Source organism: Denticeps clupeoides, chromosome 10 (assembly GCF_900700375.1).
Source record: "Denticeps clupeoides chromosome 10, fDenClu1.1, whole genome shotgun sequence".
Classification (NCBI taxonomy): Eukaryota; Metazoa; Chordata; class Actinopteri; order Clupeiformes; family Denticipitidae; genus Denticeps; species Denticeps clupeoides.
The window spans coordinates 12,600,714-12,617,305 of record NC_041716.1 but is presented as its reverse complement, the minus strand read 5'-3'; the positions used below and the strand labels follow the sequence as shown (position 1 = coordinate 12,617,305).

At 45.7% G+C, this 16,592-nt stretch overlaps 1 protein-coding gene across 8 annotated transcripts in view; it reads right to left on the bottom strand.

Moving 5' to 3' along the window:
• The window catches only part of agrn (agrin), a 188,445-nt gene that overhangs the window by 114,595 nt on the left and 57,258 nt on the right, over window positions 1-16,592 (bottom strand). For 2 of the 8 annotated variants that reach the window (XM_028992679.1, XM_028992680.1), the window contains exon 1: window positions 345-1,402. The exons of the other annotated variants lie outside the window; for them this stretch is intronic. In XM_028992679.1, the coding sequence (XP_028848512.1) occupies window positions 345-507 (163 nt within the window). In that variant the 5' untranslated portion in view covers window positions 508-1,402. Of the gene's footprint in view, window positions 1-344; window positions 1,403-16,592 lie in introns of those variants that run through there. 8 annotated transcript variants of the gene reach the window in all.

The window sequence follows — 16,592 nt, the reverse complement described above, 5'->3', positions numbered from 1 at the left end:
CTTCATTTTTATCTCATTGTACATGCGTATAGTGACAATAAAAGGCATTCTATTCTCTATTCTACTCTAAATAAAGCAAGAAAGAATGACAGGTGACATGCATATTTAAATCACCCAGAATGAGGGAGCGGCTTGTGTGAGGGCAGTCAATATTTTGAACTATTTATAAAAACATTATTAAAGATAATGGATGAGGGAACCCGTTTGGTGCAAGAGGGTTATTTCTTGTTTTATCTACTTATGTAAATTCTTTCCTATTTCAAAGATTTGATTAATCATTGACGTTAATGATATATTAATATAACAAAAATAATATTTTATGCGATGCACAAGGAAGGACCTACAGTTGTTGAGGAAGAGAAGCACAGCGAATCCCAGCGTAGAGGTGGCCAGCAGGATCAGGCAGATGTTGCAGGGGATCATGAAATAGCGCACCACAAGGGAAACTTTGTGCTGGTACATCCGGTCCCTCTCCGGAGGAGGGGTAGGGTAGTGACAGGTGGTCATATTCCACTCCACGATGGCCCGTTTACGCCCACACGGGCGGGGGGCACCCAAACAGCGGGGACGGGGGAATGCACAGACCAGAGGACAAGGAAGAGAGAGCAGCGGCAGTGGGGGGAAAATGGTCCAAATTCAGCTTGAGCTCCAGCTGTGCATCTCTGTGGGGAATGGAGCACCGATCCTTTCATGAAAACGCACAGAAAAGCTTTCGGCCGTTCCTAGGCAACGCATTTTGCGCTGTAATATCATCCAATATGCAGCAGAGAGGAGTTACCGTGCCGCTCCTGCAGCCCGGCACCATCACATAGTGAGAGTTCTTCTCTCTCTCTGTGTGTGTGTGTGTGAGTGTGTGATGGTAACACAGGTGAGAAGAACCACAGGGAACTTCCACAGCCAGGGGCTACGGCGTTCCCCTCCTGAACTTCGTCCTTTGAATCTGCAGGAGGCAAAATTCCACCACGGAATATGAACGGAATATCCGCCTTAATTAGCTTCGGGGGGGTCCACCCTCAGATACAGCGCCACCTAGGTCTGCCCAATGTGATGGCCTCAGATGCCAGGCTGGGCCGGTGTCAGGAGTTGGCAGCGTGGCGGCTGAGCATCCCGCACACCCGCACGGTGTTGAAGGGCGTTCTTTGTCCAACCAACTTCTGCCCCGAGGCTACGGTCCTCCGCTTCTTTAACACACACACACACACTCACTCTCTCTCTCTCTCTCTCTCTCCCACACACACACCCGTGCGCATTCGCTCCGCAGACCCTCTCACGGCGCAGCGCGTCTCCTCGGCATCCGCCCGCCGGACGGTCAGCGGCTGTCCTCGGATCGGACTGACATGCGAGGGGCTCTCCTCTCCACCCCCTGAAAATTCCTTCCCCTGCTCCTCCTCCTCCTCCTCCTCCTCACCGGCGGAAAAAAAAAAAATACAGCGGCCCCTTCCCCCTCCGCCAGCGAGAGACGTGACCACCCCCGGAGTCCGCGGGAAGCGGGCGGGATGGAGCGGGGGGATGAAAGTTAGCGCCGGCTCCTGTGCCGGTGATGGGAGGGCGGCAGCGCGCCACACAGCCTCTTCTGGGACGCGCCGAGATACCCCCAAAAAAGCTTAAATATTACACGATGCCCTCTTAATAGATAATCAGCGTCAAATGATCTTTTTAAGTGAAGTTTCTTTTCTTGTCTGCTACAAAAGAATCTCTTCCCTTCTCTTCTTATTATTTATATTCTCCTTCCATCATCCAGGCGTTTTTTTCTACTCCTGCTCCAGTGGTGCTCCGGCTGATCTGGGCTCAGACCCGCAGCCCCTGAGCAGAAGCATTTAGCAGCAGCCAAAACAAGAACTTGGATGAAGACCATTCATGTCACAAATTCCCCTGGCAGCAGGTAGTGTCAGGCTCAGCGCAGGGTCCGCTCAGCGAGTGAGACGTGGCGATCGAGCGAGAGGAAGAGATCACCGGTGACAGGCATGGAAAAAAAAAAAAACGAGGCGGGAGAACACAGAGGGACGTCAGCGGACGCTCGGTCCACCTCCACGCTGCGAGAGAAGCAGCCGCCCGGAGCTTCACTGTGTCCTTCAAGCTCCTTCCCACAGCCTCAGTCCCGGCTCTCCTCAGCCCCGGCGCTCAGCCCAGCCTGCCAGAAGGGGAGTGGAAGAGGGGCTGTCTCTAACAAAGAGCAGGAGGAGGGGGAGAGAGCGCCCGAGAAGGGGGGAGGGTGAAAAAAAGCCGGAATAAAAGCTTTTGGGAATACTTCTGAGTGTTTCAGGGGGCAGACCCGTGGCAGCAGAAAGACAAAAGAGGGACCGGCCCAGGCACCGGTCAAAACTGGACAGTTTATAATGATTTTAAATAGATTTAATATACATACACACACACACACATATATATATACACACATATACATACATGTGTGTCATTCATTTATTAATAATAACAGTAAAAGCAAAAATATGATTCTATTTGTTCTTATTTTTCATTATTTTAAGTGTATTTTTAAGGGGATTTTCCACAAAAGCTGCTATTAGGGTTCAAAGAATTTTTCTCTCAAATTATTTCAGCAGTGTAACCTATTTTCAGTCTTGCCATAACAAAAAGAATAGTCTCTTTTTTTGGTCCTCATGTCTATGTAGTGTCCCCGAATCCAATTTATCCAATAACACAAACATAAATTCAGTAAGAAAAATACTTTACAATGGGCATAAGAAGAAAATGACTCTTGACTCTAAGCCATGAGATGTCGTCATAATATTTTATCAGTCTTAAGATGTGCAATGAGTGGAGGATGAAGTGATCTGCTCCCTTTTCTGACACACCCACACATCAACTAAGACACACAGCAAGCACAGTGAGCTTATATGATCAATTATTTACACTCTCCCACTCTACCCCACCCTGTGGTGCACACATGAACACATACACATGAACAGACACACACAGAGACCCTATGCTTCAAAAGCTTCCTACATATCCTAAGCTTCAAACACACCACGCACACACATGCACACAAACACTACCCTGGTTTGTTTCCCATCACGGGTCATTAATCTTTTTTGACATGGTCTTTCTCTCTGTCCAGCTCCCCCCACCCAGGGATCCTGACTCCCAATGGTCCATCCCCCTGGGCAGGGGGTCAGCCGGTCAGGCTGACCTGGGAGACATCAGCCAGCAGCTGCAGGGAGATGAAGCTCCATGTCTCCACGCCACAGTCAGGTAATCCATCACCTAATGAGCCCTGACACATCCTTAGACCACAAGCTCCTGCAAAAACACTGCAAGTGACATATAAGGAGGTTTTAAACAGCAGAGGGCACCATATTTCCCCCTCTCAGTAGTGGCACAAATGGTTAAGATCAAGATCGTTTAAGATCAAAGCTGAAATATGGACGACACCTCGGACAGTTAACATCTTTCTTGGTGCATCCTTGACGGCTCCTTCTCATTCCAGAGGTCACAGTGTGACATGACACATCTGTGACACAGGGCTGTGGCAGGCTCCCTCTGAGCACCTCGGACACAACGAGCACGCCCTGTCGTTCCCACAGGTGACGTTGCGGCAGTGCGGAGCGCGGACAGCCACGGATCTGAAGCTTTTCACGTTATCAAAAGGAGGTGGAAAATGGGCCACATGAAGGGGAAAAAAAAGTGTGGCAATGAAACCCCGGCTCCTCCTTCAGCTGCCTTCTGCTGAGTTATTCTGTTTAAAGAGCCCCTCAGAAGAAAACGAGAAGAGAATAAAAGGCTGTGTTTCTTCCCTGGACTATGTAGCGCATTCACTAAAGTCACATTCGCTTCAACATCCAGCATCACAGTGCTTTTTTTTCATTTATTTTGGGGCAATGGTTGACCTAGCAGTTAAGGATGCGGACCCATAATCGGAAGGTGCCAATGAGCAAAGCACCGTCCTCACACACTGCTCCCCAGGTGCCTTTCATGGCTGCCCACTGCTCACCAAGGTGATGGGGTTAGGGTTAGATGCAGAGGAAACATTTCATTGTGTGCACCGTGTGTAGTCTTTCACACTGACAATATCTTCACTCTAGTCCCAGACAATGCTGGCTGCTAAGACAGCCTTATACTAGGGGTGTTGAAATTAATCTTACAATCGATGCATCAGGATGCAGATATGGATGATTGCATTAATGTTATAGAACTTAATCAAAAATATCATGATGATAATGCGGAATACAAATTCTCGTTATATAGTAGGTAGTGTCGGTAGTGCCTGAGTACAGCGCTGCTCTGGGTAGGAGTAACTCTCATCTCACTGACGGCACTTTACCACAAATCCAGATAACTGCGTCGATGAGCAAAGCTAGTCGTGCAGCAATAACATGTGATTCATGGACTTCAGTGCCAATGGAGCACATTAAACTAGCGAAGACTGGCAGATTACACATGTCCCATGTGTAATGTTGTGTACTTTCAGGAAGCGCCATGTATACAGTGCTGTTATTTCATGTAATAGGTTTTATATAAGTACTGCAAATGTTTAATTTTTGAAAATTTAGTGTTATGGTCACAGTTTCGGTTTACATGTGATACGTCTATATTCGTTTTTCCCGTTTAGAATTTAATGTACTGGTCACAATGGACCAGTGAAGGATCAAATTTCTACCATATACATGGGGTTATGTGGAAAAAGAAATAGGAACAGAGGGATCAAGGAGACTAGCTACTCCAAGGCATGTGACGTATTGGCACAGAATAAGTACCTAGGGTGTGTCAGAGCTTTGGGAACCTCAATAAGGATTTTCTTCTGGGTTTCAATCAGTACTTTTGAGAAAATAGTAATTGAGGTACTCCTGCATGCACCACAATTCCTTCTCTGGGCTTTGACCTCCCATTTGCCACATATACATACCACATATACCTGCCATAGCACAGTCGGACATTCATCAGTGAATAAATCCAACTCCCTCCTGTGCATGTATACTGGGAAAAGTACATTAAATGGCCAAGTTGAGCGATGGCCTTAGCCCAACAAAAATGTACAGCTTCAGTTTCTCCTTTCTGAGATACAAGCCTTTCTTTTATTATTTTACTGTGCTGTGAACCAATATAGTCCAACAGCAGTGTACACTAATGGTTCTAACGACCAGCCCCAAACCAAAATGTGTTTAAACTGCTGTTAAGCACACCATTTCCTTAGCCTCACTTCTCACTAATACTAACTAACGCGAAATAATAAGCGGTGGAAATTACGAGAGGACCTGTTTATGCGATTTATTTATGGTGAAGGCAAAATAACATGTCAAGTGTTGACACCACTATAATTTCATTAAATCCAGAAGACATAAAGGCTGTAACATTAGCGAATATGTCTTACATGTCTTACACAGCCCTGGGAAGGAAGATGATGGTGGTGAATAAATCCTGCCAGCAAGGCTGTCTGCATCTTCATCTCTCTGTCTGTCTGTCATGTGTCTCTCGGTCCATCTGCCTGATCTCAGGTCTGCAGCAGCTGTCGTGATTGTCACATCCCAGCGCTGAGCCGGTCATCAAATTAATTAGGCCGTTTGATTACAAGCAGATTCCTGCAACTACTCAACTCATTACGATGCTGCTTTTTTAGCTTGTTCGCAGGAGTCGTGCCAGCGGAAGGGAGAAGATGCCGTCATTCCAGCCAGCTTTTTTCCCCGCTCCACAACCTGCAGCCAGTGGCTTTTATAGCTGAGAGTGTAACGCTTCGTTATGTTGTCACCGAGCTCAGACAAAAAAAGGGAAGAAGTGCAAGACCTCCGTGCTACAGGGGAGGAAGATATATATATATATATATATATATTTTTTTTCTTTTGCCTGGATGATGATGTAATTCTAACAGCGACATTATACATGCGGCGATGACATTGGCGTGACTAATGCTAGAAAAAGCAGTGGGAGGCACATCCGCTGCTCACCGATCCAGACCACATCTACCATCCCATTAATCAATCACAGCCCAGCATCCTCCAACCTTTACGAGCGTGGTTAGCGGCCACACCCCGTCTGCCCATTCGATTGTTTTCTCTGCCATTCGCATGCTAAAGCAATTCAAACCACAAGGGTTTCATACTGGCTGCTACAACAGGTATCAAGCTGAGATGATTCTAATCTCATTAAGTTAATCAAGAGCTAAAGAAAATGAGATGATTGGCTATCAGGCGTGTGATTTTCATATTTATAATTTCCGCTCCTACTGTGTCTGAAACCAACTGTGCACTTTAAAAGTTGAGGCCACTCCATAAGCACTTGAGCAGTTGCGCTTCTATTAAAAAGATAAATCAGCTCAGGGAAATGTAGGTGAAATACTACATTCATAATACTTTATGATTTACTGGCAAGAGTACAGGTTGGCCGTAGAACTATAAACCCATTCTAGTTTTAAACTGAGCGGGCGGTAGCCACTGTGAGCAGCCACCAGAAGAGCTCTAATGGAGGAGAACTAACTGGCATTGGGCATTAGCCTTCCTCTTTCATTAGCGTGGTGCTCTGACCTTTTCATCACAAATCAGACTAATGATGTGCGAGTTTAATGTGCCACATGCTCCTATGTGCGACATCTTTACGCACTTTTAATTTCCTGCGCAGCTCCTGATAATGGCCCAGATGATGCGACGTGTTGGGCAGGAAGTGCCTTCCTATCCATCTGGAAAAGCAATAGCACTTTCGTTTTAAGATTTGTGTGTCGGCAGTGTGACCTCATGACCTCATAATCAATTAATCAATTATCAACTTGTAAACAAGGGTTTCGTTGAGTAAACTGTACAACCAACATAAAACAGACACAGATCACTGTATGTTTCCAGAAGCAAACATACAATGAAAATCTGAAATGGTGTAACGTTGAGGTAGAATGAAGACATTTGCTATGTCCTTAGACTTTTTGAAACCATACACACACACACACACACACACACTTCAAAGCCTTATCAAAGCTGACAGCGACAGCCTATTATATGCGTGAAGTCTTTCATTTGCATTTACAGTAATGAACTCTTCCCCCTTTTCTCTCGCCCCTTTTTCCTTTCTCTGTTAGCCTCTGTCATGCCAGATCCTCGTGCATACAGGGCAAAAAGTCATTTTAATTGGCACACAATCCCCATTACCCAGAAAGTGCAGCACAAAAGGCTAGTACCAAACTGGCAGTACGCATTCTTCAGAGATGACAGTGACATCAGCGTTATTCATATGTACAATGCTGTCCAGCCGATGTCTGGGGAAATAAAGTGGCGGACCTAGTGCAGCCTGCTCTGGAGGAGGCCGCTTCCTCTGCAGAGATATTTTGACCTCTCGGGGTCAGACTGAGAGGCCATTTAACATTATTCAGTACATCATTTAGCGATATTTCTGCTCCTGCTTCATGAACAGGTTTACAGCGAACGCCGTCTCAGAGGCCCAGATCACATCACTGCAGCCTCGTGCATCACAACCCGGCTGCAACCGGGCCAGAGGGGTTCAGCAGTAACCAAGACAGCATAAAAATAAAAACAACATGACAACCTATTTGGAAATTTTCGGAGCTCATTTGAGGAGAGAACGTGGCATGTTAGGCGAACCCGATCCAATTTCTGTTGCTCATCTCATCACCCCTGAATGAAATGCTCTGCCACGCCGCCATTGAGTTGTCTGTCATGAAAAAAAAACGTACCTGCTCGAGGATAACGCCGCGCGATGATGAGCCACGCATTCAGAAGTGACAGGCGCCTCATCCATAATTTGCTGGGAACAAACTGATAAATGAGGCAAACGAAGAGGAACAAAACAAGCGTGGGCTTGGACGAGGCCGACGGGGGAGAGAGGGCGCGAGCTGAGTGGAGAGATGGAGCGGGAGATGTAAAAAATGGCGACGGGCAGAGCAAGAAAAGAACACGCTGCAGAGATGATGGTGATCCAGCGCTGGGGTAGTATTAAAAATGGACATGCCATATAATATAACCCCGGTTTCCGAAAAGTTGGGATGGAGTGTAAAATTTAAATAAAAGTAGAATGCAGTCATTTACAGATTTCGTGCAGTAACTTGAGCATCTTAAAGAAATGATGGGTAATGACTGGCCAATATTCCAGCTTCCTGCTGCCCCTCCAAAACACACAAGAAGGCCGCCACTACACTCAAAAACACATCGAAGACAGTAGTCCTTGTTCATAGTTAGTTTAACTCTCTTTGCTACGGGAGGTTTTTTCTGCCTCGCTTTTTTTCCCCTGAACCCCCTCACTGGACACGGCCAGCTCTGACTTCTTCTTTGACTCGTCACCTGGTACGTTCCTGTCTTTGCCCTGACAGACTTCCTGATTCTGACCCTGAACCCGACTCTTCTGCCAGGGAAGAGTCAGGTTCTCTCACTTGTCATGACATTGGATATCTCATCATGTACCAAAACAGGTACCATGGTTTTAGATTGTACTTCCTGGAGCATAAATGGACTCCTACTGTCCCCCAATTTCTGAGAGTAAGGTGAAGAAGGACACAAGAAGTAAATACGAAAAGGGGTCTCCTGTACATCTCCTGCATACCAAGCCCCAAAAAACACTCTACCGTATGTCGTATACCGAAGCCCACTCAAGACCCACAGGAGGCAATGGATGTTCAGCGACCGCCAGGCAGAACAGCGGGGCGGGCACACCCGCCCATCCGCCCCACTTCTCTGATCAGCACTTGGCTGCGGCGCTCCCCTCTGACTGGAGAACATTACAGAGCCATGAATAATGTCTGCTGTCTGAGGAGACGTGGGCCCGGCTAGTGTCAGGGGGCGTCAGTCTTTCCGCCTCTTCTCCTTCGCTCCGCTTACTCTCTTTCACCCCTAAATCACCCCTCTGACGAACGCGACCAGATGTTGCCATTGGAGCCGACGCCCCCTCCTTCCACTGGGACAATCAGGGTCATATGACTGGTCAGTGTTGAGCAGAGCTCAGGTATAGATTTTCCTGATGTGTAACATCTGGAGTTGGCTGTGGAACCACCAGAGTTTAATGTTAGAGTTAATGTAATGGCACAGTCACAAAGCTACAGTGTCAAAGTGTGCGGGTGGGTGGAGACCAGGTCACTTTGGTCCTGATTCTCAGTAGCTGTATGGTAGATATTACTTTAGGTATAAAGTGCACATGGAATGGTATAACATATATAATTACCAACATATATTTTTTTACTAAATAATTAATGGCTGCCCCTCATTGTACAAGTACCAGTATTGGTTCAATATCAATAACTTGTATTTGAAATTGCAGTTATTTACTGGGAGAAAACTTCATTTCTAAACTGATAAATTGCATTGGCCATCTGATCTAATAAAAGCACTTATGCTAATAGCAAAAATCATGCATATCTGCCCAGCTGAATATTGGACGATGTTTAATATGGCATGACTAAAGATCTGGTGGAGCTGGTCTGGGTGTTGGAGGACTAATTTTCAAAATACTTGTTGCTAAATTGTACTTGTTGAGCAAACCAGAAAGCAGACAGAATTTACACAGAAACATAAAACCAGGCCCAGCTGTACTGCTGGATAGTTATTTGTGTGTGTGTGTGTGTGTGTGTGTGCAATTGGCAGTGCGACAAATGCATCCCCCATGTGTTCAGCCAGTCCAGCTGAGCGCTAGCCGCTGACCGATGTCTGTCTGCTGTGTCCAGGACACATCTGGACGAGGCAGGAACCTCGCTGGCTGGGCCGGGTCCCACAGAACAAACCCAACACCAACCAGAGACACCTCACCAGTTCATTGACTAAAAACAGTTAACCCTCACACTTAACCCTCATCTGTCTAGCAATACACACACCACCTTGCTCAGCCCAGCTGTCACAGAGAGACTGTTTACCATCCTGTTCCTGATCCAATATTTTTCTATCTATTGCTTCCAACCTACCCTATGCATCATCTATACTATCTACATATTTACATTATTCATAATCTCTAGATGAAATGATGTGTTTGACAATGGTGTATTTTCTGCCAGCCTGAATAATAATAATAATAATAATAAATTGTTGCTGTCACCCATAAATTGAATTGAGGAACATCTTATCGTTGCTTAATATCGATTACCTGCCCAACTTTACTTGTGTTAACACGGCACTCAGGTTTCTACTTCTTACACTCTCACCCCTGTCTGTCCATTCCCCCAGCTGAGTTAAGTGACTGCAAATCCAAGACATGCAAGGTGCTGAAATGAAGTCTGTGGACCGCCAGAATAATTCACAGGGAAATCAATTTTCATTGCCGCATCATAGGGTGGTGAGCGACAGCAATAAATATTACCTTCCGAAAAAAAAACAGAAAAAACTCCCACCCCGCCACCTTTCTCTTTTTTTTTTTTCTTGGTAAGGAGCAGTCGCCGCTGCCACGCACCATAAACAGTTATTAGGCACTAACTATGACAATAGCTCATCCACATTCTGAATTACTGGCGCCGCCTTCCTGCATTCGCTGCGATTTAAAGCTTCGTGCCCCTGTTTAAGCAGCCCATAAGCCGCCCGGTTTTATCACCCCGCCACCTCTCATGCCGTTATCAGCGATGTGGAGACGAGCCTGCGATTGGGAACGTAATGCCGTCTTAATGGGGCCACTATGTTTTTGTGTGCGGTAATGAGGTCAGCGCGTGTTTGCGATGTGTGTGTGTGTGTGTGTGTGTAGTGTAAATGTTTAATGCTGCTGCTCCCTCTGAGTCCCCCTGTCTGGTGACTCCCCCCCCTCCTGCCAAGCTCCTCCACCACCAACCACCAACCTCCACACTCTGCGCGTCTCCCGCACCCGACTCGTTTCCAGGCTGACCCATCGCACACCAATTACGCAGGCATGTGACAAGACAGCCGAAAGTGCCAATTATCTCCACCGTCACCCACCCCCTCTCGCTCCAATCGGACAGCACAACCCTTTAATTCATTTCCGTCATTCTGTCACGCCGTCACTCTCCACATCTCTGCCTCGCTCCCGTCCACGCAAGCTGCGGCTCAAACCAGAGATCCTGAATTAAGGTCCCTTTAAAATGGCCACCAAAAACCAGGGAGAACGTCACCAAGCTGTACATGTGCACTAAGTACATGTAATTATAAGTACATGTCTGATAGTGGCGACGCCTGCCCACAGTTGATCCCATTAAGGTATCACGGCAATGAACAAAACGACGGCGAGAGATTCTCTCGCTCGCTTTCAAGGCTTGAAGGAATGCAAATAACTTTCTGTTTATCTTATCAATTAGGGAGCGGTAATCAATTCTGAAATGCAAAATGACTTGCCACCGGGGACAATAACCTCATGAATAAAGTACATAAGAAAATAAATCCCAAAACTAATTTCTCTAATTTGCCTTACAATGGATTATGTCTTAATTTGAATGATAATGGGCAAATGTACTTGTTGCAATTAAAAAAAAATAATAATGATTTTCATATTGCGTTTTTTTTAAATGAAAGGTAATTTGTTTATTGAATAGTAATGAGTGATTATCTAAACCTCCTGTTAAATGGTCATGTGCTGCTTTCCTGGCCGGATAACGATAATGAAAACGTTGATGTGGATTTAAATGACTAATCATGCTAATCAATTACACGGTGCAGAACGGCGGTTTGGGCCGACTCCAGCCTCCACGCAGGAGCCGTGTTGTAATTTTCCATTAAGGAGTAAGCATTGCGCACTCAGGAACAATCATGGACACCATATGCTGCACATCCATTTTCTGCGGTGACATGGCAGGGAGAGGCATCCTTTTCGGCGTCCCACCAAAAGCGTGTCCCATTTAATAAGCATCCGTGTGAACTGGTCGGAGATAAGCCCCAGTCATACTCTCCGTATCTCAGAAAGGAGGAGCTGACTACACACCCAGCCCTTTCTTATTTTTTGTGTGCAACTCTTTCTGACACCTCAAAGACATTCTTTAGGGATGCTTGGATAAACAAGATTTTTAAAAGCCTGTAGGCATGACTGACAGCTCTCGTGTGATTTCTATGTGTGTGTTTTTTTTTTAAATAGCTCACCGAGTCATGAGAGAATATTTCTGCTCCGGAAGGTGCAGTGATGTGCAGGGGTCCCAGGTTGTGGACGAAGGCCGTTTGTGATGCTCATTTCCAGTGTTATCTTTCGTCCAGTTTCATCACAGTCACTTTGCATTGATCTGCAGCGTGTGTTTTACAGTGTGTGGGTATGTTATATTCTGAAGATGTGGCTGGAATAACAGTGCTCTGGAAACGACAGCAGTAAAGGGGGAGGGGTCCGACAGCTGAGAAGGGGGTGCAGACAGCATGAGGGTGTGTGAGTGTGTGGGTTAGTTGAGAATATCTGCGTGTGGGAGGGGAGGTCTGTGCATGTGTAAGAAGTGCGATCGGATGTATGTTAGGGGTTTAGTGTGAGTGTGTGTGAGTGTGTGTGTGTGTGTGTGTGTGTGTGTGTGACAATTCCGTTATGCCTGCTTGAATCCCGACCCCCATCAGTTCAGACAGCTAATGGAGAACCCCTCCCCTCACACCCCCAAGTCCCCAGAGCCCTGTCCTGCTGAGGAAATGGGAGGAGTGATGTCTGCAATTAGGGTACTGAGGGTAAAGAGTGGGGGTGGTAAAAGAGGGTTCGGGGGGCCACCATTCCACATTAATCCTAAACGGTGGGGAACGGGGGTTAATAATGTTTGTACAAAAGATGGCTGCTCCATTTACAGAGAGAAAGAGGATCGACCCCCTAGTGCTGAGAGATAAATCATAAACAGATTGTGCAACTCGGCCACTGCCCCATTTCCCTCATCTGCACCCATAACAGCCTTGCTCACAGGGTCAGCGGGCACCACCCCACTCTGAACAATGAGCCTTATCTCCGACCAGCACCGTCCACCAGAAAATACCCGCCCAGTCAACACAACAGGGGCTAGATTAAATAGTGTCTGAGTGTGTGTCACATTTATTTTTCATTGGCTGACTAATGTGTGCCTGGAGTGAGAGGTCACAATTCACTTGATTAAATTTACTCTGCCAACAGCATTGCAATTAATTCAGACCGCCTGCGTTTCTTGTTAAATGCGATGTCCCCCCCTAGTGGTCATCTTTCGACTGGCAAACTAAAACGTCCAGCAGTCAATCATTCCCCAAGCAGTTTAATTCATTTTTTTCCATTTTTTGCTCAGTTGTCAATGTGTTATTTCATGCATGGTTACAATCACATGCAAGCAGGATTCTGTGTGTGAAAACACACAAACATATACATAAGCAAGCATTTACTGAAAGAATGAACATGATTTTAAACCTTACGGTTTCTCCCTTTCACACACTCACACAAAAGACTAAAACACACATTCTAAAACAAGCACACAGGCCACCTTGAAACATGAACATTTATTAGCAGGTACATGCATCTTTTGTGCCACAGACGGAGCCATCGAGCCATTGTACTGTATGTCCTGGTCCCTGTGCAATTTAATGCCTAGTGTGATGTTTTCTAGGTTTTATTAGTTGTGCGATTGTGTCCTCGTTCTATGGTCAGCATCCATCCCGTCCCAACAAATATTTTCTACTCTATTTTTTAAACTTACCAGTTGGCTGTACTGTATGTGAGGTTGTGGTGGCCCTCATCCAAATTTATAATGAATTTTGAATCAATAATGATGCATTGCAATCTGTATAATACTATAATGACAGATAATCCTGAGAACCTGACAATATTTTTAAAAGAGGTCTTTAATCACGACAGGCCAATCAAAATCAGGCAAGCAGTTCAGCAAATAATGAGGTGACTTTTTCTCAGTCTAAATGTATTTGAGGGTGTCATAGTCATCTTCATTTGCGAACATGGCCTGTTTTTTAAGAAGTGGGTGCACTGACCTGACCCCAGCCTCTCCACTGAACCCATCAGTAGCAGACTGACAGAGGAAACATTAAAAGAGCTTCTTGGCAGGAACCGCAGCTGACTCGAGTCCCATTCAGAAGGGTGCGGCTCTCGCTGCTGCCACCAGATGGCGGTAGGTTCCCTGCTCGGAGGCTCTCACCCTTCCTCCGCGCCAGAGCTTTTTGAAACGCAGCAAAGATAAATATCTTGCAATAAAGCCACTGTCCTGCAGTGGATGTTACTTGCATGTGTAATGCTTTCCAGAAGAGGAAACCTCTCCAGAGCGTTCCATCTGTTTCTTTGCGAGCGAGACCGAGCTGCAGGTTACGGCAGGCCCCGCTGTGAGCAGCTCCGGTGCAGATGTAATTATGCCAGGCCCGAGACAGAGCAGGAATGTGTCTCCAGATCACCCCTGCAGTGCCACCCAGGGCCCTTGGTTCTGGTGTTCACGGTCTCTAAAACGCGCCGCCTCTCCCGCCCAGGGTTACAGGGAAAACATAAACAGTAAAGGGTCCCTGGTTGCGGTGCGCCTCCGAGAGAGCCAGAAAAACCGCGGTAATTACAGAACATGGTGCGGCACTAAAACAGGCCTCTGTGGTTTTAAAATCCACAGGCGCTCCCAGAGCCCAAAACCAGGTAGCGGAAAGGAGGCGATGCTGAGCTACTGTACCCTGACGGAGTCAGAGAGTTCCTTCCAGAGCGAGCTGCCAACTCTCCGACGTCTCGAGGATGGCCCTCATCCAATTAAGCAGCCAGAGCGCCGGCTGCTGCAAACACTCAAACTGGCTCTTAAGTTAAAGAAGGCAGGGAGAGAGGAGGACAGAGGGCAGGATTGTTTAAGAATTAACAGACGTGTACTTGAATGCGAGCCTAAACAGCCATTTCATTATGTGACCGAATAAGGAAAACAAGGTCAATGGATGCTCTGTGGATGAGCTAATAAATAAAAGCAGGGAATAAATCAAACAAAAAACAACCGTTGCCCAGGTCACAGAAGCCATGACAAGATGGCCGGTACAAGGCCGGAGAAAGTGGAAATCGATGCATGTGGATCAGGCATGACAGGGATACTGCTGAATACCCAGTGGACAGCACTGTCAATCATGCTCGAGGGGAGGTGGGGCATGTTCGGTAACCTCGGTAACCTGGGAGGCTCTGTAATTCAGATGTCTGGTTCCCTAGGAGTCTTTGTTATTCATATATATATATATACACACACACACACACACACACACACATATATATATATGCTAAAAAAAATTAGTACTACTACAGGTCAAAAGCTCTTGAAGCTCATCGAGAGAATGCCAAGAGTGTGCAAAGCAATAATCAGAGCAAAGGGCGGCTATTTTGAAGAAACTAGAATATAAAACATGTTTTCAGGTATTTCACCTTTTTTTGTAAAAGTACATAACTCCACATGTGTTCATTCATAGTTTTGATGCCTTCAGTGAGAATCATGAAAATAAAGAAAACACATTGAATGAGAAGGTGTGTCCAAAATTTTGTCCTGTGCTGTATATATAATTTTAGTCTTTTTATTTAGTCTTTTGTTAATATCAGTAGTAATTTTTTTCTAGCAAATATCAGAATCAGAAAAATACACACACACACACACGCACACACACACACACACACACACACACACACACACACATATGTATATGCTAGAAAAAAGTTGCTACTGATATTAACAAAAGACAAAATAAAGACAAAATTATATATATATATATATATATATATATATGTGTGTGTGTGTATGTGTGTGTGTGTGTGTGTGTGTGTGTGTGTGCGTGTGTATATAGTATTAGTAATTTTTCTCACAAATTCATTTACTAAACACACAATATGTACTATCTCTTTGTATTAAGTACAGTCATGCAGCAGTGTAAACAGTGTACACTGGGTTCTGGTCTGTCATTGTGACGTTCAGGCACACAGTGACCTCCGAAACTGAGATCTGTGCTCGCCTCACAAATAACCTTCATGAAAGAATCACACCGAGAATCTCATTCTACAGCAGTTACTAAAAAAAGACATGGCAGACAACAGACGCGTGGTGACTTGCGATAAAGGAGGAGCCACCTGTCAAAAGAAACTAGGGTGCAGACAGTGATAGATGGGGACGACTACGGATGGAGGGTGACAGGGCCTGACTGGTGAGTGTCAGCATCACCGTCTGTAGCCCAGAGCAGGAAGGTACTCAGCAGGAGACACTCAGAGAACCCTACAGCCTTATCCAGGCCCAGCATACACACATCCTCTGCTAGGTAATCAGCCGCAGAGACGTGAGAGTTTCGTCTCGTATTTATACAGCTGCAGATTAGTCATGGGACGAAAAAGACCATCATCGCTTTTTGGGAAGCAAGAGATGAATGGAAGCAAAGTCTGCTTCCAACAATGGTGATAAAATGACAAATGACTCACGTCTCTGTAACGGCTGCATCTGTTATAGCATACGCTAGGCCTCCTCGACACAGTCCACAATACCCATGCTCACTGCCCAGGAGCACACAATAGGGATTTACAAATGTATCGCATGCATTCATATGACTAACATCATTTCACTATATTACTGTCTTTCTTTATTATAGATACACATACAAATTACAACCATGCTTGTCTGCTTTGTTGCATGCTTGCATTTTGTCATTTGTCCTTTTGTGTTGCAGCATGGTTGTGGAGGAACGCTGTTTAATGTGTAGATGGTTAAAATGACGTTAAAACCCTTGTAACTTCAAATCGCAGCCCATCCAGCTATCCATTTTCTACAGATTATTTTCCAAGTTAGAGATGCAGGGAACCATTGAGAGAATGTC